General features: G+C 44.4%; 1 protein-coding gene across 3 annotated transcripts in view; it reads right to left on the reverse strand.

The window, feature by feature from the left end:
• RPH3A (rabphilin 3A) overlaps positions 1–27192 on the reverse strand; it is a 95944-nt gene that overhangs the window by 58342 nt on the left and 10410 nt on the right. For all 3 annotated transcript variants that reach the window (XM_036824092.1, XM_036824091.1, XM_036824090.1), the window contains one exon: positions 3559–3647. In XM_036824092.1, the coding sequence (XP_036679987.1) occupies positions 3559–3629 (71 nt within the window). In that variant the 5' untranslated portion in view covers positions 3630–3647. The remainder of the gene's footprint in view (positions 1–3558; positions 3648–27192) is intronic.

Below are 27192 nucleotides of genomic sequence, written 5' to 3' on the forward strand. Positions count from 1 at the left end.
TCTCCACTTACTAGACATGCTACCATAGGCAGGTCACATCTCCTCTTTGTGCCTCAGTTTCCACCTCTGATCTCTGGCACTCTCAGGCTTGCAGACTTGAAAACTATAGAGAAGTATCAACTATCGGAGACCAGCATTTCTCCACACGTATCAACAACATAGACAGCTGAAGCCCTGTCCTACCGATGCAAGAAACAGATACACTCGCTTCTTTCAAACACAACCACAACTGTGTTCCAAACACCATCGTCAGATTCAAGGAGACTGAGAGAAATCACAAAGGCAGTGAAGTGTATCTGGCTAGCCAGCAGTTAATTAAGACTAGATTTCTTAATTTATTGGAGAAAGACATTTGAAGCGTCTGCATTAGCACATCATCACTGCTGCAGACTAGATAGCATGTGTGATGACTATAATTCACCCATTAGCATTTATTGGAAAATAATTTTAACATCTGAAGAAAATGCAGTAGCAGTCAAGCCAGCTGGATGCATTCAGAATGCCAAGATGTTTCACAGGAGCCCAGAAGCACTTGAATGAAACTGCATGCAGACTGTTTGAATAATTCTAATTTAATTGTAAGGCAAATTGTTTGGCTTCATATCGACTAAAGTAAACTCTGATGGGTTTTAATTAACTGACATTTCTTAAATAAAATAAATATTTTACCCCATTCACCTTCAGGCAACTGTTTATCTTACAGAGACAATTTTTGGCTAATGGAATATTGTCTGCCAAGTAAGGCTGGCTTCAAGAGGACATCATGGGAAGGGCTTGGAAACTAGAAGTTTCCTTTCAAAAAGGAAACCAACAGAGTTCAATAATGTCTTCAAAACTATAAAACTTGTAGAACTAGAGGAGGTTTTAGGTAGAAGTAGTAAATAGGGACTTTTGCTTCAAGAATATGAGTGCACTAAATATTCCAAAAGACCCTAGGATTGCTAGAAAATAAGGGAATTCTCCAACAACCCTCCCTACTTCGAAACAAATAAACAAAACAGACTTCATCACAATAAAAAACTTTTCCTCTTCAAGACTCTGTTATGAAAAAGAAAATGCAAGTCATAGACCAAGAAAAATACGTGCAAAATGTGTCTCCAGCAGAGGACTTTTATCTACAACACATGACAAAAAGCTTAGAAAACTTAATAACAAGAAGATAAAGGACCCAATTTTTAAATGGACAAAGTATTTGAACAGACACTTTAACAAAGAGGTTATACGAATGGCAAAATTACAAAAGAAGACATTCAACATCATTAGTCATTAGGGAAGTGCAAATTAAAATCACAAAACTAATACCACTATGCACACATTAGAATGGTTAAAATGGAAAAGACTAATCATATCAAGTGTTGGTGAGGAGGAAAAGAGATGGAACTCTTGTACACTTCTGGTGGAAATCTAAAGTGGTACAACCAATTTGGAAAACAGTTTGGCAGTTTTTTAAAAAGTTAAACATACACCTACTATCCATACCACTGAGACATTCTACTCCTAGGTATTTACTCAAGAGAAATGAAAGTATATGTTTATACAAATTTTATTTGTACTAGCCCAAAACTGGAAATAACCCAAATGTTCATCAATAGGTGAACGGATAAACAAATTGTGGTATATCCACACAATGAAATACTATTTAGCAATAAAAAGGAATAAACTATTGATATGAAAAACAATATGGATGGATCATGAGATAATTATGCCAAGTGAAAGAAGACATCTCTCAAAAAAGGAGTACATACTGAGTGATTCCATTTATAGAAATTCCAAAAAATGCAAACTAATTTATAGTTACAGAAAGAAGATTAGTAATCACTTAGGGATGGGTGGGGAGAGGGAGGGGCAGAAAGGAGAGACTGCAAAGGGGAATGAGTGTGCGCATATGCGTAAAAATGATCAAACTGTACTGTTGGAGGTAAATCAATTATACCTTTATGAGGCAATTTTTTAAAAAAGAAAAAGAAAACCCAGCAAACTGAATCCAGAACAGGGAGCTGTGAGCAGTAAGCCAATGTAAATACCAGCATTATGTTCCAGAGGCTGACTCTGAGCTCCTAACAAGGTGAGGAAGCTGAATCTGAGACCCTCACTTTGAGCCAGGACCCTCTAAGGGAGCTCAGGTCACATCCTGGGTGAGCAGCACACCTGATTCCTGGCAGAAGCAAGGGCAAATCTCTCTGAAGAAAATATGCCCATGGTAGATCCCCAGGATTCTCACAGATTGAGCTCACAATTAAAAAATTACCAAGCGTTTAAAAAACAAGACCTTTGAGTGAAAATCTGCAGGGATGATAAACAATAGACTTAGCTTGTAAAGGTCTTCAGGCAGTGGTGTGCTGGTAAATGTTTAACAGTTGAACCTCTGGAGAAAAAGCCCCACTGTGGCTGATTTCGAGTACCTATATGATGTCACTAAATGCAGAACTGGGAGGAAACATGCAGTAGTGTACTATTATATAGTATTTCACCATACAGGTATCATAGGCACAAATAACACAGAGAATAACAAAACATAGTAAAATAATTAAGAAGTGATGGGGCAGAACAGGAATAAAGATGCAGACATAGAGAATGGACTTGAGGACACGGGTAGGGGGAAGGGTAAGCTGGGACGAAATGAGAGAGTGGCATGGACATATATACACTACCAAATGTAAAATAGATAGCTAGTGGGAAGCAGCACAGGGAGATCAGCTCGGTGCTTCGTGACCACCCAGAGGGGTGGGATAGGGAGGATGGGAGGGAGACGCAAGAGGGAGGAGATATGGGGATATATGTATATGTATAGCTGATTCACTTTGTTATAAAGCAGAAACTAACACACCAGTGTAAAGCAATTATACTCCAATAAAGATGTTAAAAAAAATTAAGAAGTGATTAACGTTAAGTATTCACCACCTTTGTGTTTAATGTAATTTAATTGTAAAACTATACAACTTAATTTTTAATTTTGGCCATGTTTAACAACTGACTTGCAAAATTCCTGAAAATTTAACATCAGCTCTAAGGAACCACCATGGTACAGATCCAGCACACCACTGATTCAGGTATAATAGTTACTGGAAAGAGTATGTGAAGTTATTTTATGTGAAATTTCCCAATTTTTAAATGATCAGGCCAAAAATAAAAAATAAAAAACACATTTCTGCAAGTCAGAGTCAGCTGGTGGCCTACCAGTTTGCAATCTCTGATCTAGTCCAACTTCCTTATTTAATTGATGACGAAACCAAGGCCCAAAGAAGGGAAAGAGATTCACCCAGAGTAGCTCAGATCTAGAACCAGAACCAAGTCTGATTCTAACCACCAGGTCAGTGCTGTTTCCATTCCACCAAGCCACCTCTCATTTAGGGCATGGAGCTCAGAATTTAATCTTGTTACTCCAACCTTGCAAAGAAGTAAAATCAGTGAAGTTTCCACAACAAACTCCCACTAGGTTCTTTTCTCCCACCCCAGGGAGGGAAATTTCTTTCCTTGCTATTCCTCTCCTCCTTCAAGTGTAGATCAGGACCTCATTGCCCCAAAGCAAACAACTCCCAGGAACACCCAGCGACTTACTTTGATTGCTGGGGTCGGTCACTGGGACACATCCAACGGCTAGAGCTGTTGCTGAACACGGTGTCACTCATGGTAGAAGCCCAGTGCTCCTGGAAAACAACAGCCCAGAAAGGACATCATGCAAACAGTCATTCAATCACCCTTTATTTCTCAGGGCCCTGGTCTATGCCAAGCACTCTTGGGGATACAGAGAAGAAACGGAACTTCATCCAGCTTCTCCGCTTTCCAGATGGGGACTTTCAGGCCCCAAGAGGGAAACTGTCACAGCTCCCTCGTGGCAGAAATGGATCAGAGGGAAGAACTTCCTCCCTTTAATCCATGTTCCTCCCATTCATTGTTGATGCAAGACCACATATCCAGGAGGGAGGGTCAGAGCTCTTAACTCCAATCCAGGGTCTTTCTACTAGAGGAAGTCATCTGACTCATGTACTAGTCAACTTGGACTTGGTCAGGTCAAAAAGAAAACAAACCCACGTCTTGAGAGTTTTGAGGTCCCAAATGCCAGAGCCATCCCTGGCTTGCTTTCTTTTTAATACTCTACACCCAAGCCATCAGAAAGTCATGTTGGCTTCACCGTCACAGTAGATCCAGAATCTTCCCAATGTTCTGTGCCTAAATTGCTACTATGCTGATCCAAACCACTACTATCCCGGCCTGGCTTACTATAGGAGCCTCTTCACTGGTCTCTCTGCTTCTGCCCTTGGCCCACTTCAGTCCATGCTCTACACAGTGACCAGGGAGATCATCACAAACATAAATCACAGCTTGTGAAAACAGCACCATCACGGTTAGAATCTCCCTGCTAAAATGTAAGCCTCTTGCAGAACTCTTTCTGTTTTGTTCTCTGCTTAATGTCCAATATCCAGCATAGCACCTGGCACATAGAAGGCACTTAATAAATATTTGTTGAATGCGTGAATGAGTCTCCATCAACACTAAGTTTAGCTGAACTCAGCCAAGCTTATGTCCTTTCTGAACTTCCCCTCCTTGCCCTTCCCCCAGGTCTAAGCAAAGAATAAGGGGAAAGAGGGACTTCCCTGGTGGTCCCATGGTAAAGAATCCGCCTTGCAATGCAGGGGACGCAGGTTCGATCCCTGGTCAGGGAACTAAGATCCCACATGCCGTGGGGCAACTAAGCCCGTGTGCCACAACTACTGAGCTCATGCACCTCAACTAGAGAACCTGCATGCCACAAACTACAGAGCCCATGCGCTCTGGAACCCACGCGCCACAACTACAGAGCCCATGTGCCCTGGAGCCTGAGCACCACAACCAGAGAAGAGAAAACTCACCGCCACAGCTAGACAGAAGCCCGTGCACCACAATGAAGAGCCCGCGTGGTGCAACAAAAGATCCCGCATGCCACAACTAAGACCCAACACAGCCAAAAAAATAATAATAATAATAAGAAGAAGATAAATAAATAAATCTCTAAAAAGAATAAGGCGAAAGAGACCATGGAGATCACATTTAATTTATTTTTTAAAAAAGCCTTAGAAGGTAGGTCACTGTGTCCAGTGGGTTCTGATTTCCCTGAAGGTCTTGGTACAATACAGTCTTTTTTCCTAGGAAGCTGAATAGATGAGCAGTTGGGAGGTGAACAGGGAGAGAACTCTCTTTCCTATTCTACAGCCAGTGCAATTATTAAATCTTCGTGTGGTTGAAGCTGGGGATCGGGGGGCTGATGGTTGGACACAGGGAAGGAAAGACCCCTTAGAGAAAAGCCATTTCATCTGCTCCTGGGTGGTTAACATAATCTTCCCAGATTAATATGACCATTTCATTGTTTCCACTTTGAAAACAGAAAGAAAGGAGAGATGACTCCTGTTGTGAAGGAAATCTGCTGAAAAGAACCTTAACGTCTCATTATTGCCTGTGCAAAGAGCTGAATGAGGCTGTCCTGGGCCCCCTGGGGGCGTCCTCAGCTGCCCTTGGTCTGGACAGCCGAACGTTCATTTGATTACCTCGCCTCCTGCTTTGAGGCAGAGAGGCAGCACTGACCTTGGAGGATCCCAGGAGGTCGGGGTGGGGGAGAGCTGGGACAAGGAATACACTGTCCCCTCCCAGGAACTCTGATCTCCAAATTCTGTTGCCCTCAAGGCAGAACGTGGCTTGCCTACCCTCTCTTGCATTCAGCCAGGCATACCCGGAGCTCATTTCCTATTAAAATTCTGCCTGCAAAGTCCAAACTCACTGGCTGGCTGCCCCATGGAAACCACCCAGCTCTGTCCCTCCAGGCCAGAAGCCACCCTGGACAGCATTGGTTATTTCAGCTTTGCCACCCAGGCTTCTCAGAGTGTAACATCCCAGGATGGGCTCCTTGCCCATGTCAAGCAGCCTGGGCCTGGAGAGGGAAGGCTGAGTAATCAAGGCTATTTGAACAACTGGAGTAACAGCCCAGAGAGGGAAGGTCATGTGTCCACATCTCAGCTGGGGGTGGAGATGCCCGTGGAGGTGAGTGGGTATAGCAGAAATTGTTGATGCCCCTTACAGGTGGGGCTCCCACCCCACCCCCAGCCTCTAGGAGTGTTAGCAACTAGGGGCTTATGGTAGCCCCACTTTACAGAGCATTGCCCTCAGCCAAAGAGAGCAGCTGCTTTGCCCAGAGTTATCTAGGAGGCTACCCCCACCCCAGGGAGCAGCCCAGAGCCATGACTAACTGACAAGGGGACCCTCTTACACTGTTGGTAGGAATATAAATTGGTGCAGCCACTATGGAAAACAGTATGGAGGTTCCTCAAAAAACTAAAAATAGAGTTACCATATGATCCAGCAATTCTACTCCTGGGCATATATCCGGACAAAACTCTAATTTGAAAAGATACATACACCCAAGTGTTCACAGCAGCACTACTTACAATAGCCAAGACATGGAAACAGCCTAAATGTCCATTGACAGATGAATGGATAAAGAAGATGTGGTATATATATACAATGGAATATCACTCGGCCATAAGAAAGAATGAAATAATGCCATTTGCAGCATCATGGATGGACCTAGAGATTGTCATACTAAGCGAATAAGTCAGAAAGAGAAAGAGAAATACCATATGATATCACTTATATGTGGAATCTAAAATATGACATAAATGAACATATCTAAGGAACAAAAACGGACTCACAGAGAACAGATTTGTGGTTGCCAAGGGGGAGAGGGGTGGGGGAGGGAAGTATTGAGAGTTTGGGATTAGCAGATGCAAACTATTATATATAGAATTGGATAAACAACAAGGTCCTACCTACTGTACAGCACATGGATCTATATTCAATATCCTGTGATAAGCCATAATGGAAAAGAATATGAAAAAAAAAATATATATATGTATAACTGAGTCACTTTACAGCAGAAATTAATACAACATTGCAAATCAACTATACTTCAATACAATTTTTTAAAAAAACCTGTCTCAGGTTCTGCTTCCAGAGAACTTGACTTCATGTGAAAGTAGAAGGGAGAATCTTAGGAAAGCGGGGCTCTGGTCCCGGAGCTCATTATGTCACCTCAGGCAAGCTGCTTAACCATTTCCAATCTGACAGAGCTGGATCCTAACATATCCCCTGCCTGCCTGCAAATAATACTCCATGAAGTCCAGCCAAGATCTCAAGTTTACGGGTGAGTTAACAGAAACGGAGGAAGTCCAATGGCGAGCCCCTGACATTTTCAGATCATCCCATCTTTCTCACTGCTCACTACAGAGACAGCATCACCATGACGGACAGGAAGCCAGGGAGGACCAGCAGAGGGAAACCACCCATTGATCTCAGGAGCAGAGGTAGAGGTGTGTGTGTCAGATAAATGTGTGTTCCAGCCCTAGGACCGCAGCAGAATCTTGGGGTCATTGAGATGATGAGTTTAGGCACCTCCACACTCCCTGATGCACAGTAAGCACTTGTAGAATGGTAATTCCCTTTTCCTACTTCTCCTAGATCATAGTTTATCTGACAGTAAGGACTAACATTTCTTGGGCATCTACTATGTGCCAAATTCCATAGCTTCATTAAATAATGAAGCTTTTATCCTTACAGTCCTTAAGCCTTTATCCTTATAGTCTTACTCCTAGGTAAGTGGTGTTATCCTCATTTTACAGGCGAGAAAGCTGAGACCCAGAGTGGTTAAGCCACCTGCTCAAAATCACACAGCTACCAAGTAGCAGAGCCAGTCCTTGAACTCTGTCTCCAAAGCCCAGGTGCTTATGCACTACTGTGTTCACACCTGTAGGACACTCCTCCCTGGACTTCAGATTGTTGGGTTCTGACGAGTGTTTGATGGCCATTGGCCCCTGGCTGCATTCCCACCTCAGCCTCAGCAACGAACAGAGACCTGCCCACCCAGACCCCTGCCTGGAGACTCTGAGAGATCACATGCTTCAGCTCCACCAGGGTAGAAGCACTGGCTTAAATCTAGTGCTGCAGCTGCAAGTTCAGAAAGCATAAAATAATTGCCTCCCCTGGAAGCCAGAGGCTCAGGTCTTTCCTGGGCAAAGGGTCCCCCACAGCCCAGCTGTGAGCCCCAAGGAACTGTCTGCTTTTAGGAATGAAAGCAACAACAGCAACAATCGCTAGTTCAGATATCAAGGGCTTGGTACCTGCTAAGTGCCTTTCAGGTTTTATCTCATTTAATCCTCACAATAGCCTTAGAAGGTAGATGTTCTTCTTATTCCATTTCACAAATGAGTAACTGAGTCACAGAGAGTTTAAGTGGGCTTCCCAATGACCTGCTTTAGTCAATGAAGCAATCTAAATGCCGAATAACAAGCACTGGCTAGCTGGATGCTGGTGCATCTGTACGGTGGAGGACTGCACAGCTGTAAAGGATAATGAGAGGGCTTCCCTGGTGGCGCAGTGGTTGAGAATCTGCCTACCAATGCAGGGGACACGGGTTCAAGCCCTGGTCTGGGAAGATCCCACATGCCGCGGAGCAACTGGGCCTGTGAGCCACAACTACTGAGCCTGTGCGCCTGGAGCTTGTACTCCGCAACAAGAGAGGCCGTGACAGTGAGAGGCCCGCGCACCGCGATGAAGAGTGGCCCCCGCTTTCCGCAACTAGAGAAAGCCCTCGCACAGAAACGAAGACCCAACACAGCCAAAAATAAAATAAAATAAATAAATAAATTGAAAAAAAAAAGAATAACGAGATTCTTTATGACTGATATGGATTGATCACCAAGATTAATTGTCTAGTGGAAAAGCCAAGATGTAGAACAATATTCCAGAACAACACCATCTGTGTGCACAAGGGCAAGTAGGATATGTGCATGTGATTTTGGGTTGTATCTGCATAAAGTATCTCTGCAAAGAACACACGAGAAATGGACAACATTGTTTGCCTCTATGCAGGGAAACTGGGAGGCTGGGACTGAGATGGAAAGAATTTTCACATGATACCCCTTTGTATTTGCAACCATGTGGATATGTTGGCTATTCAAAAATAAATGACTTATTTAAAAGATAAATAATAAAGTGCTTCAATGGCTGTCCATTGCATATAAGATTTAAGACTCTCTCCGTGACCTCAAACAGCTGTCATGACCCTCTGCCCGCTACTCTTGTATATCTCGGACCATACTCCAGACACACTGTCTTTTCCAGCTGCCAGGCTTTTGCCTCTGCTGTTTCTCTGCCTTGATAGCATCTTCCTCTCACTCTCTCATGGCTGGTTTCTGCTCATGCTCTGCTGGTCTCTGCTCAAACGTCACCTCCTCCAAGAAGCCTTCCCTGACTACACCCTCTAAGTCACCTCCTCTTACTCCTTACTTACTCTCACTGCATCCTGTTTGTTCCCTTTATAATAGTTATTGTGATGTGCAATTATTATTATTTTTTACTTATTCGCTGTTTATCTCCCCACCTATTCTGTAAGGTCCATGAGAGCAGGGCCCGGGTCTGTATTTGTTCAACAGTTGTAACTCCAGTGCATGCAGGGCTAGCTTCATGGGCCTGCGACCTATACAGGTGCACAGGGCACCATGCATAGAAGGACCCTGAGCTTAGAAGGACCCTGTACTTAGATAGGCCCACACTTGGCTTAATGCTCTGCTGTCATCATCTTGAAATTCTTTATAATATTTGAACAAGGGGCCCTGCATTTTTCACTTTGCAGCCAGTCCTGAATGCGGTATATAGTAGATGCTCAATAAATCTTCACACAAGTCACAGAGCTCCATGAGTGCAGTGGGCACTCAATAAATCTGCGTGTAAGTGACAGAGCCAGGCCTTGTTCCAGATCTGCCCACCTCCACAGCTTGGTACTAATCTTTATGTCACCTGCATCTTAAAATAACACGAAGACCCTGTCCCAAGCCCAGAAAAGCCAGATTCCAGAACCCTGCCTTTCTCCCTCTACATTTTGTTCTACCTACTTCTCCCCTGACTCCCTTTAGCACAGTTTGTTAAGGAAGGGGGCCTCCATCCCCCAGAACCTCCAAGGTCTTCTGCTGGTTTTAGTTGAACTGAAAAAACAACCCTCAAAGTCCATTTAGCTTCAGAGCCACAGCAGGTGTCTAAGCGTGACACGGTGGGCCTGGGCGGGGCTGGCAGGGGCCACACGCGGCACTTCAGGGCGCTGCAGGGAACCAGTGTGAGCTGCAGCTGTCTGCGTGGAGTTCAACGCCACAGTCAGCCTCCCAGCCCCACAGTGTTGGAATTAAACCAGATGCTTCGCGGCAGAACCTGCAGCCACCAGCTCAGATGGTGCCCAGTCAGTTCCGTCTCTCTGTCTTTTTTCCTGCCCCTTCCCTCTTCTCCTGAGTCCAGCCTATCTCTGCTCAATTAAGAACCTGGAAAAAAATCACCTGGACTGTCTGACGGCGTGGGAAATGCAACTTACACCAAGGGCTCCAAACAGGGGTGGAGTGGGGTTGGGGGCCCTCCACCAACAGCATCCAGGCTGAAACTATGTTTTTTGTTTGGCCCAGGCAGTATTTTTTAAAAGGAAAATTAAGCCAATATTTTAAAAGCACGGGATTTAATTAAAAATACAGTTTACCAGCTTCTCTTGAGAAATGGGAAGAATAAAAAAAAATTTATAGACCATCTATTACTATGTGCCAGACACTGTTCTAGGCACTGGGGATACAGCATTAAAACAAATAAAAAAGGAAAATCATTGTCCTCATGGAGCTAACCTTCTAGTGGGGAAACAGTAAGTCAAATGTAAAGCATGCTGGCTGGTGATGAGTGCTTTAGAGAAAAACAGGGAAGGAGGATCGGTGATTGAGAGGGAAGTTTGATTTTAAGTAGGTGGTCAAGGAATTCCCTGGTGGTCCAGTGGTTAGGACTTGGTGCTTTCACTGACAGGGGGCCGGGTTCAATCCCTGGCTGGGGAACTAAGATCCCGTAAGCTGCGAGGCTTGGCAAACACAAAACAAAACAAAACAAACAAACAAAAAAGCTGGTCGTGGTCAGATGGGGGCTCACTGAGAAATGATATTTGAGCAAAGACCTGACTGAAGCGGGTAATGGACTGAGCCACGTGGATATCTGAGGCAGAGCATTCTAAGTTGGAGGGGAAAGCAAGTGCAAAGGTTCCGGGGTGAGTATGTGCTTGGTTAGTTGGAGAAATGACAAGGAGTGCAGAGTGGCTGGAGTAGAGTGAGCAAGGGGGAGGTAAGTGGGAGCCGAAGCAGCAGTGGGGGTGGTAAGGGACATCAGATCATTAGGACCATTTAAGCTTCTACTCTGAGTGACGTAGGAGCCACAGAAGGGCTTTGAGAAGTGAACTGAATATATTCTATTCTGCCTCAACCATGCATCCAGGTTTGACCGTTTGCCAGGCACTAAGGGCTCCTATAGACATTTGCCATGGCAAGAACACGTGGTTCAGCAAAGAGAAAGATGGTGGTCTCCTGCCTTGCCTACTACTGACAGAGCTGAGTGCCCCTCCACACGCCTGCAAACCTTGCCATTCCACCCTCCTCTCTCAGAGCCCCAGCATCCCTTACAGGTTCAGCTACATCCAGAGGGTGCAGGCTGCTGCTGGTTTCTCTTTGCTCCTAGAGCCAGATGGGACATCCTCAGCCTCCCCTGAACTGGGCCAAAGCTAGAATGACAAGGCCTGACTCCTTCCATGCTGAGCTGGCTGGCATCCAAGACAAGGACAGAGACAGGCCTGAGAGATGCTCGAGATGAAGGCACCTCTGTGCTCCTGGCCTTGAAACAGAGCAAATCTACTGTCACCTCCCTATGGGTCTCCCATCACCATATAGCAATAACAGATGGTTCCTGCCATGAGCCTTCAAGAAATCCCGTAGGACAGTCCCCATTTTATGGGTTTTTAAGGCAGGCACAGAGCTCATCCCACACTGCTCTGCAACTTTGGCAGTTTACAGAGGCCACGTTTGTGGGGGGGCCCCATCATAAACTAGCCAGGCCCAGCCAACATACAAGTTGACCACAGATGTGAACAAGCCTAGCCAAGATCATCCAGTCCGGCCTAGACCAGAAGAACTGCCCAGCTGAACTCAACCCAGTCACTGGCTTAAACAATCTTGAGATAAATGAATGGCTGATGAGACTTCCCTGGCAGTCTAGTGGTTAAGACTTCGCCTTCCAATGCAGGGGGTGCAGGTTTGATCCCTGGTCAGGGAGCTAAGATCCCACATGCCTTGTAGCCAAAAAAACCAAAACATAAAACAGAAGCAATGTTGTAACAAATTCAATAAAGACTTTAAAAATGGTCCACATCAAAAAAAAAACACAAAACGCTGTTGTTCTAACCCACTAATCTGCGGGGTGCTTTGTTTGTTATGCAGCAAAAGCTGGCTGGTAGTACAGCCCATTGTTGTAGAACAATTGCCGGCCTTGGACCCAGAGTCCTGGGATCCAACCTTAGCTCCACTATTCATCTCCTGGCACATCACTTAGTCATTCTGGGCCTCAGTTTTTGCATCTGTAAAATGAGGACACAAAAATTCTCATCTTTGTCATGCCAACTTCGAAGGGTTGTTGGGAAGAGCTGAAGGGTTAACACATGTGCAGGGGCCTGGTAATATAAAATGCTTTTTAAGTAGTAGGCAAGGAGGTCACTGTTAGTGTTATTTGAGGATGGGGCTGGGGAGGAAAACAAATGTCTAAATTCCAGGTGTTTGTTTAGGCCTGAGTGAGACAATGCAGTGGACATCTGGGGTAGATATTTCTTGTTTTTTGCCTGTCTAGCACTTATCCCTTCTTTTTTTGAGTAACAGACCCCCAGTTTTCCTTTGGGAAACCATCCCTCTCTCAGTATCAATCTGTGTGGCTCAGATGAGGGGGCACCCAAACCTGGTCCCTAGAGGTGGGCCAATGATCCATCTCTGATCAATCAGTGTATGATGCCCCATGGGTTCAGGGATAGGCACATGTCCCAGTCTGGACCAATGAAGGCATGCCCTAAGATTTTTGCTGGAACTATATGGAAAGAAGCACTCTTTTTCCACTGGGATTGCTAAACTGGTAGAACAGAAGCCTGAAGCTGCTACTGGTCACTTTTGCCACCAAATGGCAAAGGTCTGTGAAGGGGTGAAAGTAGAGCTGAGAGATGGAGAGGGACTGATTCCTGATGACACTGCTGGAATGCTGGATTGAGCCACACCTGAATCAATCCTGGTCTTTTTGGCTACCATATGTTGAACATATGAGCCAATATGTTCCTATTTTTTCTCCTGAAGTCAACTTTGAATTGAATTTCTGCCATTGCAATGCTCCTAAGCTCTATGTGTCTTCATAGACCAGCTACCTTGAAGCGAACAGGAATCTCAAAGGCAACCAGAATTGGCTGAGGTATGGAAAAAAAACACACCTGCCTTCAGCCACCCTCAGAATCCCTGTCTCCTTTACCTCAGAGACACTGCCACCGAAGCTGAGGTGGTGCAGGAGGACAAGAAACATTTGTAAAGCATCCTCACCAAGGTCTGCTGAGATCCTGCACTGACAATTAAAATTCAGTGAAAATAAACAGCACTAATTAAAAGCAAAACTAAGTACTTAATAAGACAAATGAGGTGGCAGTATTAAAAGTTGGGATGAGAGAGCTGGTATTAATTAAAAACAAAGAATAATTTCTTCCCTCCTCTAAAAAGACTGTATTGTGAGTGTGTGTGTGTGCGTGTGTGTGTGTGTGTGTGTGTTTATGTGTAGAAAAGGTTTAGATTTATTAATGTACAAAATGCCATGGGAGCAGACAGATTATGGGATTGGCTCTGCCTGGGGGTGGGTCTTCCCAAAAGGGGGAAAATTGGGGCTGGTCCCTGAAGGATGAGCTGGGGTGTGCAAGACATGGAGGATGGAGGAAAGGATGAGGGAACTGAGTGAGCAAAGGCTCAGAGGCTTCAATGGATGTGGAATATTTAGGGAATGGAGAAATTCATGAGGATGGAGCCTGGGGTGATTGCAGGGTTGAGAAGAGGGGAAAACAGGACAGAAAAGAGTGGATGGGTCCCAGCGATGAACCCCTGTTTCTGTGGGTTTCAACAATGATCGTGCATAGTGTCTCCAGCACTCTCCACCCAGACAACGCCTGCTTCCCCATTTAAAGATCCAGAGGCTAAGACAACATATTCTTAGCAGACAGTTCAGCAAGGCAACTTAGGGTATGGATTTGGGGGCCAAGTCCATTCTGCCATTTATGAGCCCAACAAGTGAATTTACCTTCCTGAGCCTCAGTTTCCTCATCTGTAGAGTGGGGAAAATAATAGGACCTATCTCAAAAGAGAACTGTGAGGATTAAATGAGATGATATATGTGAAGTCCTTGGTCTGGGGCCAAGTGGAAGCTACTATTAATTTATGTTATTATTAATAATAATCTCAGGTATGTTTTCTTAAAGAGATGGGAACCGAACTTCCGCACTAGAGGGAAATGTTTCAGGATTCTTGAAGCCAGATTAAGTACATGAAGCATGATAATGATGAATGACAGAAATAAAAACAACAACAAAACATATTCTGTTATTATGATAATGACAATATAATTGTACTAAAGCAAGGGTCATTTGATAGTGCTATGGTTGTCACTAATGCTGATAACTAAATATTTCTGGCTTTCCACCATGTAATAGGATTGCCTGTCCCTCTCCATGGAAAGCTGGGAGTGGTCACATGGCCTGTTTGGCCAATAAAAGTTTCCAGGTGGAAATTCTAAAGCTGGTGCCCACTTTAGCACTTCCCCTTTTTCCTGTCTTGACAATCATGGATGAATGAAGATGGAGCTCCATCCCCCGTCAGTCTGGGTCCCTGTGTGAGGACAAATGCAGAGCAGACACCCCCTGCTAACCCACCATATCCAGGGAGCATGAGTGAGAAACAAATCTCTGTTGTTTCAGTCCCTGAAACTTCGAGGATTGTTTGTTACCACAGCACAACCTAACCCATCCTGTCTGTGCTCACTAGGGGCCAGAAACTGCACTAAGTGTTTCATGTGCAACATCTTGTTGGATCTTCATAACCATCCTAGAAAATAGGACCTTTTATTACCCAGTTTTACAGATCAGGAAACTGAAGCCCAGAGAGGTAAGGTCATTTGTCCAAGGACACACAGCGATTAAGTCACAACAGTGCATGCATTCGAAATGAGGCCACAGTGGAAAACACATGACACACACTGAAGGCAAGGCAGAGGATCTAGAATTGATCTTCCTGGGGAGAATGTCTCTTGCTGGACAGGGGTACCCTCAACATTTCCTTCTTCCCCTGGGTTATGAGTCCCTCCGAGCCCTGAGTCTACAGACCCAAATACTGAACAACAAAACGCAAAGGCAGACACTGTTAACAGAACACTTTTCAGGGCTCCCTGCACAGTCCAGCCAATTACCTGATTCCTTGATAAAGTGGAAGCTTGCTTTTGTTGTGTTGCTTATCGAGCTTATCTCTGCTCCAACCACATTGTGGTGAGTAAGGAGAAGAGGAAAAGCTCAGGTTTATTTCTGCACTTGAGCACGCATGCACAGACACACACTGCTCCAAACAAGAAAATGTGATTAGACAGGTCTGAGTATTAAAACAAGTCATTTAGCTTAATGGCCTCCAGCTGCCACTCAGGGTCAAGTTGCAGTGACACTCATTCTGATTAAAACTCAGTTGGAACTGACTTATCTGCAGCCCTAACTCTCCTCATGCCACAGAGACCACAGGTGTCACCCTGATCCCTCCTCTGCCTCAGGGATGAAATACTCAGAGTAGAGAGGGGCATTTACCCCTTAAAAAAACAGCATCCTCTCATCTGAGGAGCATTTTCACAAATCACAGATGGGAGACGTAACATTCCCATTTTACAGATAAGGAAACTGAGGCCCCGGCTTGCCAAGGTCACTTGGTAGCAGGTGGAATATCCAAAGATATTCCTGGACCTGGGTCTTATATAAATGAGCCTTCGGACCACGCTGCTATCTTTCTTTTTTTTAACATCTTTATTGGAGTATAATTGCTTTACAATGGTGTGTTAGTTTCTGCTGTATAACAAAGTGAATCAGCTATATGTATACATATACCCCCATATCCCCTCCCTCTTGCAGGTGGGAGGGAGACACCTGCTATCTTGACTGTTGGTGCAAATAATATAATATTTGGTTAAGCATATTAATTTGCTGGTTTTATATGGCAAATATGGTTTTAAAAAGTGGCATCATCGTGCCAAACTAATGATAAAAATAGCTTTGCTGGGTATTTTCCATTCACTCTCCAGATCTATTCACCCTTCCGCCCTAGTCTGTGCCCTGGGAGGTTGGCCTGTGTGGACAGCATCAGTGGTTCCCTTACCCTCTGGTTTCTGGTTGGATTTGTCTAATTGGAGGGATTGCAGATGATTGGAGGGAGGAAAGAGCAAGAGGCTGGGGTACTTCCTCCCTGGACCCCTCGTGGTGGTCACCACGGGCTGGCTGTGGCCCTACACTAAAGGTGGTAACTCTCGTCAGGAGGACTTCTTCATATAACCCTTTCTCTTCTGGGTCCATAACTGCTCCTTCTCCTGCCTCTCCAGGCCTGGAGATGGTGATGGCTTCCTTTGATGGATGCTGGGGTGTTTCAGCACCCTGGTTTCCCTTGACCTTGTTGACTCATTCACATGACTATAAATAGTCGCTTAATTAAACTCTCTTCATTTATTCCTTTGGGTATGTGATCAATTTCTGAGTGCCTTCTATATACCAGGCACTGTTCTGGGTACTGAATCACCTAATCCTCCCAATGATCTAATAAACAATGACTATTCCCTTTTCACAGGTGATACACCTGGAGTACAGAGAGGTTGGGTAGCTACTCCCAGGTCACACAGCTAGTAAATGATGGGGCCACATTTAGAATCCTGGCAGTGTGGTTCCAGAGCCTGTGCTCTTGACCAACTCACTCTCCTGCCCTGAGGGTCTATCATTAGCAAAGGCGGGGTAGCACAGAAATTAACATCACAAGCCTTCAGTTGCGCAATTTCCATATACCACCTCATTTCATCCTCAACACCAGCCTATGAGGTTATTTCCACTCCTGAGACTCAGAAGGGTACCTTAATATGCCCAAGGTCCCAGCCAGGAATGGTGGAGCCAACCAGGGTATAAATCCCGGTGTATCTCCCCTTAATACCAACACTCTTGACCACTACTCTGGACAGCCACTCATATAACACAGCTGCCTGGCCAGACCCGGCACCAAAAGGTAAAAGGTACAGTAAGAGAAAGTCTGGCTTAAGGTAAAGAACAGCTCTCTAATCATCAGAGGTATCAAAAGGAGGATATGCTACTTTGAGAAGTAATGGATTTCCATTCACTGGAGGTAATCAAGCACAAACAGAAAAACTACTCATTGGGGCTGTTGTAAAAAGGGCAATATGCTTTTCTGAGATGGCCTCTTTCTGCATTTGGAAAGGAATGGTTCAAGCTCACAGACTCTCCTCTCATATGCAGGCAAAGCTCCTCATCTTTGACTTGGTCTGGCTCTCTTATCAAGCAAGCAGAGCCAGTTTCTGGTTACAAGACAGAAAGAATAAGTACTCTGGCCTTAGATGCTCCCTGTCCTGGGAAAATGCATATTTCACTTCATCCTTGGAAGAAGAGGCAATTAGAGCCCAGGGAAGAGCTTTACTTGTCTTCTCAACTCAACACACACACACACACACACACACACACACACACACCCCTGTTTCAGCCCCATTCCTACCCACCCACACCGCACACCTACACTCGCCCATTACCACTGACAGCATGTTCTCATGCCCTTATTCCCACCTACACTCACACTACACGTCCACACGCCGGCCGCCACACACTCCACATGCTCCTGCTCACCTCTCCCCCACACCCCCAGCACCATCCCACCCACAACACACCCACATCTACGCCAGTCACTCCCATACCCACTGCACCCACACCCCAAGCACCTTCACTTCCAAAACACACACACACACACACACGCACACCACCCTCACTTTCACCCATGGTACAAATGTCATGACAGAATCTTCCGTCAAGAGCTCAGGCTTTGGAGTCACATACACCTGGATTCAACCCCCAGCTAAACTCAAGCTGGGTGAGCCTGGGCAAAATACTTAACATTTCAGAGCGTCGATTTTCTTGTCTGTAAAATGGGGGCTGTAACAGCAGCTACTTCGTAGGGTTGTTGAGAGGTTGGAGTGGAAAATACAGTAGCAGAGAGTATCAAGGCTAGTTCTGGTGCAAGGCAAACCCTCACTAGGTGTCACCCAGGGGCTCTTGCAGAACCCTACCCTCCAAAATAACATAGGTTACTGGGTCTCTGGCCAGGAAGGATACTTCTTGCCTCATACAGTCCAGCCATAGCTACTTCCCTGGGATGTGGATTCTAAGAAATCTGAGACCACATCAGAAAGTTCCCATGAACAATAAATCTTGAAGACTTGGTTCCATCTCTTCCTCTCTCCCTCCCAGGCCCTCCTGACACCAGGTGGGGGGAAGCAGCAGAAAAATGAATCTTGGTCAGTGTTGGCTGGAGAACATGAACGAACGTCAAAGTTCCTGTTCCTCTCCCTATGTCCCCATGAAAACAGCCATCAGAACATTAAGTATGGATGGAGCACTCTGCAATTTACAAAGCCCTTGGTCTTCACAATGACCAGGCAGGTGGGCGCTATGACCCTCATCACTGGAGGCAGGGGAGTGCAGAGGTTGAAAAGTGCTGAGCGGCCAGAGTTCAAATTACAGCTCTGCCTCTTTCTAGCTGTAGGATGTTAGGACAATTACTAAACCTCTCTGTGCCTCAGTTTCCTCATATGAAAAACTTCATAATAATAGTGATAATAGTATCTACTTCATAGGGATGTTAAAGGATTAAATGAGTTAATATTTGTAAAGTGCTTAGAACAGTGTCTGGTACATGGTCAGAATTAAATAGAGAGAAGTACGTTACCCTTGTCACATCTCCAGGATATAAAGGCTGAGAATAACAGCTATAATGGCATTTACCATCTACTGTGTGCCAGGCACCACACTAAGTGATTTACATATATTGGCTCATACAACACTTGCAAAGAGACACCACTGAGTCCATTTTACAGATAGAAAAATTGACGTTTATAAAGGTTAACTGGCTTTCCCCAAGACTGAATCAGAACCAGTAAGAAGTAGGGCTTCTTTAAACACAGTCCTGCTTGACTCTAAATCACCCCCTACCGTCTTCTTCCTCCTCCCCATCCTTCTTCACTGAGCCCTTAATAAATATAGAACCTTCATGCTGTTTCAGGCACAGTGCTAAGTGCTTTCCACATGTTGGTACTTAACACAGTATTACCTAACTTAATCCTCAGCTCAATCATTAGCCCCATTTTATACCAGGAAACTGAAGCAGAGAGAGGTTAGGTATTAGCCCAAAGTCACAAACAATGAGCCAGTATTCAAATCCCAGATGTCAGAGATATACATACACCATACATGTATCACACCACACACGTATACACCCTACCTTAAGCTACACCAGATAAGCCACTGCCCAGTCCCTGACTTAAGATCTTCTCAAGAGACATTATATCAAAACTACATCTGAAGCTGGTCTAGTTTCTCTTCTCAATCTAGTAAGTGAAACATCTATATTGCACTAGGGGCAGACATGGACACACACACCCTCTCAACATCCAACTTTCCAGGAATCATTTTTTTAATAGTCAGGAACTTGCATGAGCTGGCAAAAGGATATGAAGCCAGCAGCAAAAATGTAAAATATTGGCAATGATTCTATCTGTACTGGGGCAGCACGGTAGCCTTTTGAAATGATGTCCTCAATGAACATGCCTCCACATTGTGTAGTCTCCCACATTAACTCTGGGTTTAGCATATGACTTTCTTTCACCAATGGGAAGTCAAACAATATGACACAAACAGAGGCTTGATAAGTGCTTGCCTACTGGGACTTACCCTCTGGAGTGTTCCTACCACCATGTTAGAAATCCAGTCTACTTACATGGAAGAAAACTAAGGCTCCCAGCTAAGAGCCCAGATAATCAACAGACAGGTGAGTGAGACCATCTTGTACTATACAGCTATCAAGCCTCCAGATGACTGTAGCCACATGAGTGACCCCAGGCAAGACCTACAGAAGTACCACCAAACTGATTCTAGCCCAAATTGCAGAATTACAAGTAAATAAATGGTTGTGTGTTAATCCACTAACTTTGGGACTGATTTGTTTTGCAGCAATAACTAATTGATACTGGTAGTGTGCCATATCCTCTGCTTGCCCCTCCACATCTACTACCCACCCTTTTCTATTCTGTGGAAGGCTGGCTTGTATATATTACTTCAATCAACTCCCTTGTCCTCTGGCTTCCATTCTGATTTTTCCCATGGAGAGCACTAGGGGAGACTGGATGGAGGTAGGAGAGTGAGGTCAGGGCTCCCTTTCTGCAGTGTTGTCATGGGCTGGCTGCCTCCCTTGACAAAGGTCACATCTCTGGTCAGAAGGCCCTGTCCTATAACTACATCTCCAGCTCTCACATGATTCTGGTAATTCTATTTATCTCCCCCTTCAGAACTAGGGGTGGTAACAGCTCCCCATTATTGTTAGCCCCAGGGTACTTCACTAACCATGGTTGGTTTTCCTTAATCCTGCTCATGTTTTGTTCCTCTTAAAAACTGTCCTCAAATTACACAGTTTGAATTGCCATCTGTTTCCTGCTGGGATCCTGATTGACACAGGCAGTGTCAACAGCACATATTTTTCATGGAGACAGAAAACAACAGCAGCAACAAACTAGAAGCCCTCATTCCTCAGAAAAGTTGGGGACATGTCAGCAGAGATTCGGCCAAAGCTATGGTTCAAGACCATAGACAGCAGCACATGTACTTTACTCCCCCTGTTTTAGTAAATATATGGAAGTGTGTGTGTGTGTGTGTGTGTGTGTCTCTCTCTCTCTCTCTCTCTCTGTGTGTGTGTGTGTGTGTGTGTGTGTGTGTGTAGGGATGAAACCAGTAATTGATGCACTTCCTAAAAGTTGGGGTCCACCATCCCCTTATGATGTGACTCACACTTTTCTCCCTGAGGTTCATGCAGCAGAAGCTACCAGGATCGTATGGTGTTGAGAAGCCGTTTTCATTCCCTGAAATGTTTGTGCTCCTCCACTTAACACCTCAAATCCCAGTTCAACCCTCACCGTCCCATAATGCCTTCTACAGTCACCTGAGCCCTCTCTTCTCTGAAATTTTAATGTACTTGGAATTCAGAAACTCAGGGCTTAGCCTCCCATAGTTCACAGAAATCATAATCCACAAGACTGAAAATTCCATGGAGGAATGGAACTTCTCCTGTTATCAACACTCCAATTTTCTTTTAGTGAACCATCCTTTTCCTATCTTACCCATGGGGTTCTGATGGGGCTCAACCTCAACTACCAGCTAAGGGGCAAGTCACATGACCCTGGTATGGGCAATCAGCATATTCCCCTCTTCTGGTTCAAAGTTGTATTAGTTACCCAATACAAGACAATTAGACTCAATTCTGCAACTTTTGTTGGAATATCTTAGGAAGGAGATTCTCTGTTTTTTTCCTTACTGGGCTGAAGATGGGAAAATACAAACTTGGACTTGGTGAGGTTCAACCAGGTGGAGAAAGCCTGCCTGATAGTGAGGCTAACCCAAAGGAAAGCAGAATTAAGAGATGGTTAGAACTCAGTCCTAGAGCCACAGGATCCAGTCACGCCTCAGCTGTGATTTGGACTCTTTGATTACATTGGCCAGTAGATGTCCCTCTGTATCACTTGAATTAGTTTGAGTTAGGTTTGCCATCAGTATTAAATAAGTTTTTTTTTACAGAAACACATAAAACATGGATATGTATGGATTGGTTGATGCAGTGTGACCAGAAGCTTGCAGGAACCTAACCCTGTATTTCCCCTGGGAGCAATGGTTGAGTATTTGCTAATTCAGTGATCATGGTGACTTCACAGAACATAACTACTACAAATAATGATCATCAACTCTCTCTCTCTCCCCCTATATATGTATAGATATGTATATATTGATATATACATACACATACATACATATATGCAGTTATGTGTATATATAAAATAATACATACATAATATGTAATGATGTTATATATCATATATACATACATATGTGTTATATGTAAATATATATAAAATACTAGACTAATCAGCAAGCACTCTTACATTTCCACTTTTCCTCTTATGATAAGGACTATTAAGTGGGACAAATGCTTAGTAGTTTGGTCTGTTTTCTATTTTATTTTTCAAGTACAGTAGAGGTAAAGGGCAGATAATAAGATAATTGATGCAAAGAGGTAATTAGGGAGGAAAAGTGCCAAGGACCTACAAAGTACTGTCATTATGGCTTGTTTCCTGGCCAATTTCTCCCATGTAATACCAAAGGTGCATTTCAAACCCCATTCCTACACCATCACCCTTCTGGGGCAGAATGAGGTGAAGCAGAAGAATGGAAACCAGCCAAGAGTGAACAAGTTGACTTGGGGATTCACTGAGGATGGAAAACTTGCAGGAATCATCTAGTACACAGTCCTTCTGGAGCCTAATCAGATAACAAACCAGGGCTGGGAGCAAATGGGTTTGTAAGTACATTTTCAATCTCTAGCATCCGCAGAGCATGCTCAGAGGCGGAAGGTTTGCAGTGAGCCAGGGGTAGTTGCAAGTGGTTCCTCTCCAGCCAGGCTGCCAGCTCAGTTTCTGCAATAAAATGGGTCACTGATGAGGGCTGATTTGAGGGAGTAGGACAGTCCTCATCTTTCAAAGCTGAGGACAAGTGAGGATTGAGTCCCCTTGGCCCTGATTTCCAGCTCCTTCTTCAGGAAAGAAAGGAAAACTTGAAGGTCATTTCTCTCTAAAAGAGGAGTTAAAGCTTTGCAGTTATTTCTGAGTTTTTGGTCTGGTTTTTGCATGGCCAAGCTGCAAGGAAAATCAAGAAAGGAAACGACAGTGTCCCCAACAAGCCTTCATGGGACCTGGGGACAGAGAAACCCTGAGGGAAAAACCAAGCTCTCGTGACTTAGAACTGAAGCCAGCAGGAGGCATTGTGTTAAGGGTCTGGATTTAGAGGCAAGAGGAAAGAAGGTGATGTTCAACTCCTACCACTGTCATTTCATCTGGTGCTTCTGGGGACATCTTCAGAACCTCTCCTCAATAATCACCTCTCCTAGGAAACCAACCTGTGTTCAGTTTAGGGACTCATTGGATATGAAGTATTTAAATCTAGACTCTTCACTAGGGCTGCTCCTGGCTCTATCTCTTGCTATCCTGGGACCTTGGGCAAGTTCCTTGGCCCCTCGCTTTCCTTGTCCAGAAAATAGGGCTTATCATTGTACCTTCTACTCAGGACCGACGGAAGAACTGGTTGAAATCAGACACGTAGTGCTACCAGCATGGTGCTGGCCCACATTAAATGCTCAGTAACTGGCAGCTCTCATTCCAGAATAATGATAATTCTAATACAAAGTCCTCATTGCCAACCACAGCCTGTAAGGTTTGAACTTATACTCATGTCCTTTTGTTTTTTCTGCCTTCTGCACCTTGTGCTGCCCCTTCCTCTCCCAGGTACAGTAATCTCCATACTGAGGAGCCTCAGTGATCTTTTAAAAATCTCGGGGGGTGAGCATTCTGTGGCCCTAGATCCCCAAGATGATGAGGGGGGCTGATGGGGCAACCAGAAGGAAATGGTCAAGAACTGTCAAAAGGCACTGACACAACCCAGGAGACCCTCATCAACTGTCCTATCTGCATAGCACTTTAACACACTGCAAAGATTTCACAATAGCATCCCTCTTAAGCGTCACCATTTCCTTGCAAGTCACATAAGATGGGAGTTTTAGGGCCCACTTTAAAGATGCCAAAAATGAGGACACATAAGGTAAGATGACTCACCAAAGGCACATCAGTAGTAAACAGAGGGACTGTCTTAGAACAAAGTGTCATATCCCTGGCTGCACCCTAGAATCATGGTGGGGGACGAGAGGAATTAATAATGCTAATTCCAGAATCCCAACCAAACCAACTAAAGAAGATGCTCATGGTGGGTACCCACATCATACTTTCTGAAAAGTCCACCTGGTGATTATAATGTGCAGCTGGGGCTGACAACCACCAGCTTAGAACCATGTGCCCCGATCCACACTCTCTCCAGGCTCCCTTTCCTCCGGCCAGGGCACCTTCAACTTGAATGTACATCAGAGTCACCTGGAGGGCTCAGGAAAGGAGACCAACGCCCACTTCCCAGCCCCCGAGTTTCTGATTCAGGAAGGCTGGGACAGAGCCCCAAAAGTTGCATTTCTAAGTTCCAGGTGATGTTATGCTGCTGGTCTAGGGACCACACACACTCTGGGGACCACCCCTGTGTGCAGTGCTAGAAAAACGGAACCCAGGAGACCAAATTTCCTGGTCCATGGTTTCTCTTCTGCTGACAGCATTCTCTTTGTCCTGGGTCAGAGCAAATGTTACCAGAAACCAAGGAAGGCCAGGGGGGAGGCTGAATACTCTGGGGCTTTTTCTTCTCCTATTTCTCTCCTTTTAAAAATAATCCACCACTTAAGAGACTGTCACTGAGCATTTGCTGCTTGTTCTTCCACACACGGCCCAAACCCTTCTCCTGCAATGCAGGTCTTCTTAAATATTGAATAAGTCTGCTGCTCCACCAACGGCCACAGCCAGGGCTGAGGTAATGTCGATGTTGACAAAGGCTTAATACGACTAATCAGGTCACAAAGATCAGGCTGCTGGGCTGGTTTTATAAAAGACCTTCACTTTCTTCCCCAGCACCAAAATCTCCGGTGCCTCAACGCCTTCCCTGACTGTCCCCCACCCCTTTCAAGATATGGGGATTGTTTTTTCTTTTACTGCTTTTGCTGTTTAATGAACCATAGGATGAGTTAGAGCAGCCTGGGGAGTGGGTCGGGTTTCGAACAAGGGCAAGGAGCATTAGCTTGACACTGTCAGTGCTCATTTATCTAACAAATACTACTTACTGAGCACTTACTGTGTGCCGACACTGTGGGATACAGTGTATTGAGCTTACTGTCATAAATAAAACACTCAAATATTCCTGTGCTGGTGGAACTGACATTCTAGTGAGGGGAGATAGACAACAAATGAAATAAATAAGTAAAATCATGTGTCACATGGTGCTAAGCGCTAGGGAGAAAAATAAAATAAAGAAGGAAGAAGTAGAATTCTGGAGGCGGGTGCAATTTTAAACAAGATGATCCAAAAAGGCCTCACTGTGAAGGTGATGTTTAAGTAAAGTCCAAAAGGAAGTGAGGTAGTGGGCAGAGAGTGGAAAGGATTAAGCGTACCCTCTCTAGAATGTTGAGCTCTGAGATTTCGTCATCATCATCATCACCACCATCAAATAAACATAACTAATGTTATTAGTTATTTGTTATTTGTTATTATGTTATCATGCCTGTTCCAAGCAGAGACTATATATATTGACTTGTTAAATTCCCAAGACAACCCCAGGAGGTAGATGTTATTGTCATCCACATTTTCCAGATGAGGAAACTGAGGTACAGGGAGATTTAGTAACTTGCTCAGTCACACAGCAGCAGAGCTGGGATTCAAACCTAGGCAGACTGGCAACTATCCCTACCTCCTCCCTCCACTCTCACCGCCCTCATTTTCAGGAAGGGACACTACACCATGGTTAATTACAGAACATAATCTCTCCCTGGTTGGGGTCCCACTGTCATCCTCCTTTCTAGGGAGTCAGTGCTGTAAAGAGGGTGGGGTGCAGGTGGATTGGCCAACACATGAAACTCCTTCTGGGTCAGTTTAGAGTATTTCCTCTTCCTCCCCTGATTGTGAATCCTGTGCTGCAACTAGGGAGCCCTTTTCAAAACAGATCAGATCAGGTCATCCTTTTGCTTGTGAAACCGCATTGCTCTTGGGATAAAGACAAGTTGCCACACCATGGCCCTGCAGGTACTATCAACCTCATCTCACACTGCGCTCCCCCCAAACCTGTGCTCCAGCCATGCTGGCCTTCTTTGATCCTGGAATACCACCACCTCAGGGCCTTGGCACATGCTGTCCTCACTGCCATAAATGTTCTTTTCTCCTCTTTTTGCTTGGTTAACTCCTATTCATCCTTCAGCTCCCAGGTCAAATGTCACTTCCTCAGGGAAGCCCTCCCAGATTACATCAGATTTCTTTGTCACATGCTCTCAGAGACCTGTGTTCCTCTCTTTAGAACCCTTGCCTCAGGTTCTAATTATACATCCATTTGTATCATTACTGATTTATGTCTACCTCCTTGAGGGAAGGTACCAACTCTAAATTGTTTTCTACCATATCCCAACAGTGAGCACAGTGCCTGACAAATACTACTAATGACCAGATAGAAGGTAAGGATCCCCCAACCAAATATCCCTCAGAAAACAGAAATCCACCTTCTATCCAGGTCCTTAAAATATTTTTTTACACTGTCAAGTGTCTCTCATTATCTCTCTCAATTTACTTTTTGGAATAACGGAATAGTTTATGTAAATTCTTTCTAAACTTTTCATCCATCAGGCTCCAAATGGTATCTCTTCCTTTTCCCATTCTTCAACAAAAGGTTTTTGTAGTAGATGACTTTTGTTAAAGTTATAAAACTTTCCTTACTTTTCTGGTTTGTTGATTATTTTTAAAATATGTGTCAGTGGCAGAAAAAATAGTTTTTATGGATTAATTATTTTATATAATATGTGATTTTAAGTATGTTTGTATAATATGATTGATGAATCAAATACTATAAATGGACATTTGACCATTTCATCTACATCCCTAATAGGTTTTGTTTTCTTTCTTTCAGCTCCTAACAGATTATTTTTTAAAGTCTGGCTAACCATTTTGTGCTAGTTAGGAGGGACTGATTTTACTGGGAAAATGTGGAAATTGAAGGTCAACCTTGTATTTGGGGCCATCTGACCTACATGGCAGTAGATAGTCAATAAATATCTATCAGCTGAATAGTGATGATTGTATGTTGAATGAATAAATGATTTTATGTTGACTGAGGGGACCCCTAACTTCAATGCAGAGGAGACTAGACATTCTTTTCTGAATTATCCCCCTAACAAAAACGAACTCAGATTTATAGCTTCATGCAATCACCTCCGAATGTGCACTTAACTCTTACGGATCATGTTCTGTCTTAGGATTTTTACTTCTTCAGTTTGGCTCCAGTAGGTTAAATGATCAGCA

This window comes from Balaenoptera musculus, chromosome 14 (genome assembly GCF_009873245.2).
Source record: "Balaenoptera musculus isolate JJ_BM4_2016_0621 chromosome 14, mBalMus1.pri.v3, whole genome shotgun sequence".
In the NCBI taxonomy this organism is placed as follows: Eukaryota; Metazoa; Chordata; class Mammalia; order Artiodactyla; family Balaenopteridae; genus Balaenoptera; species Balaenoptera musculus.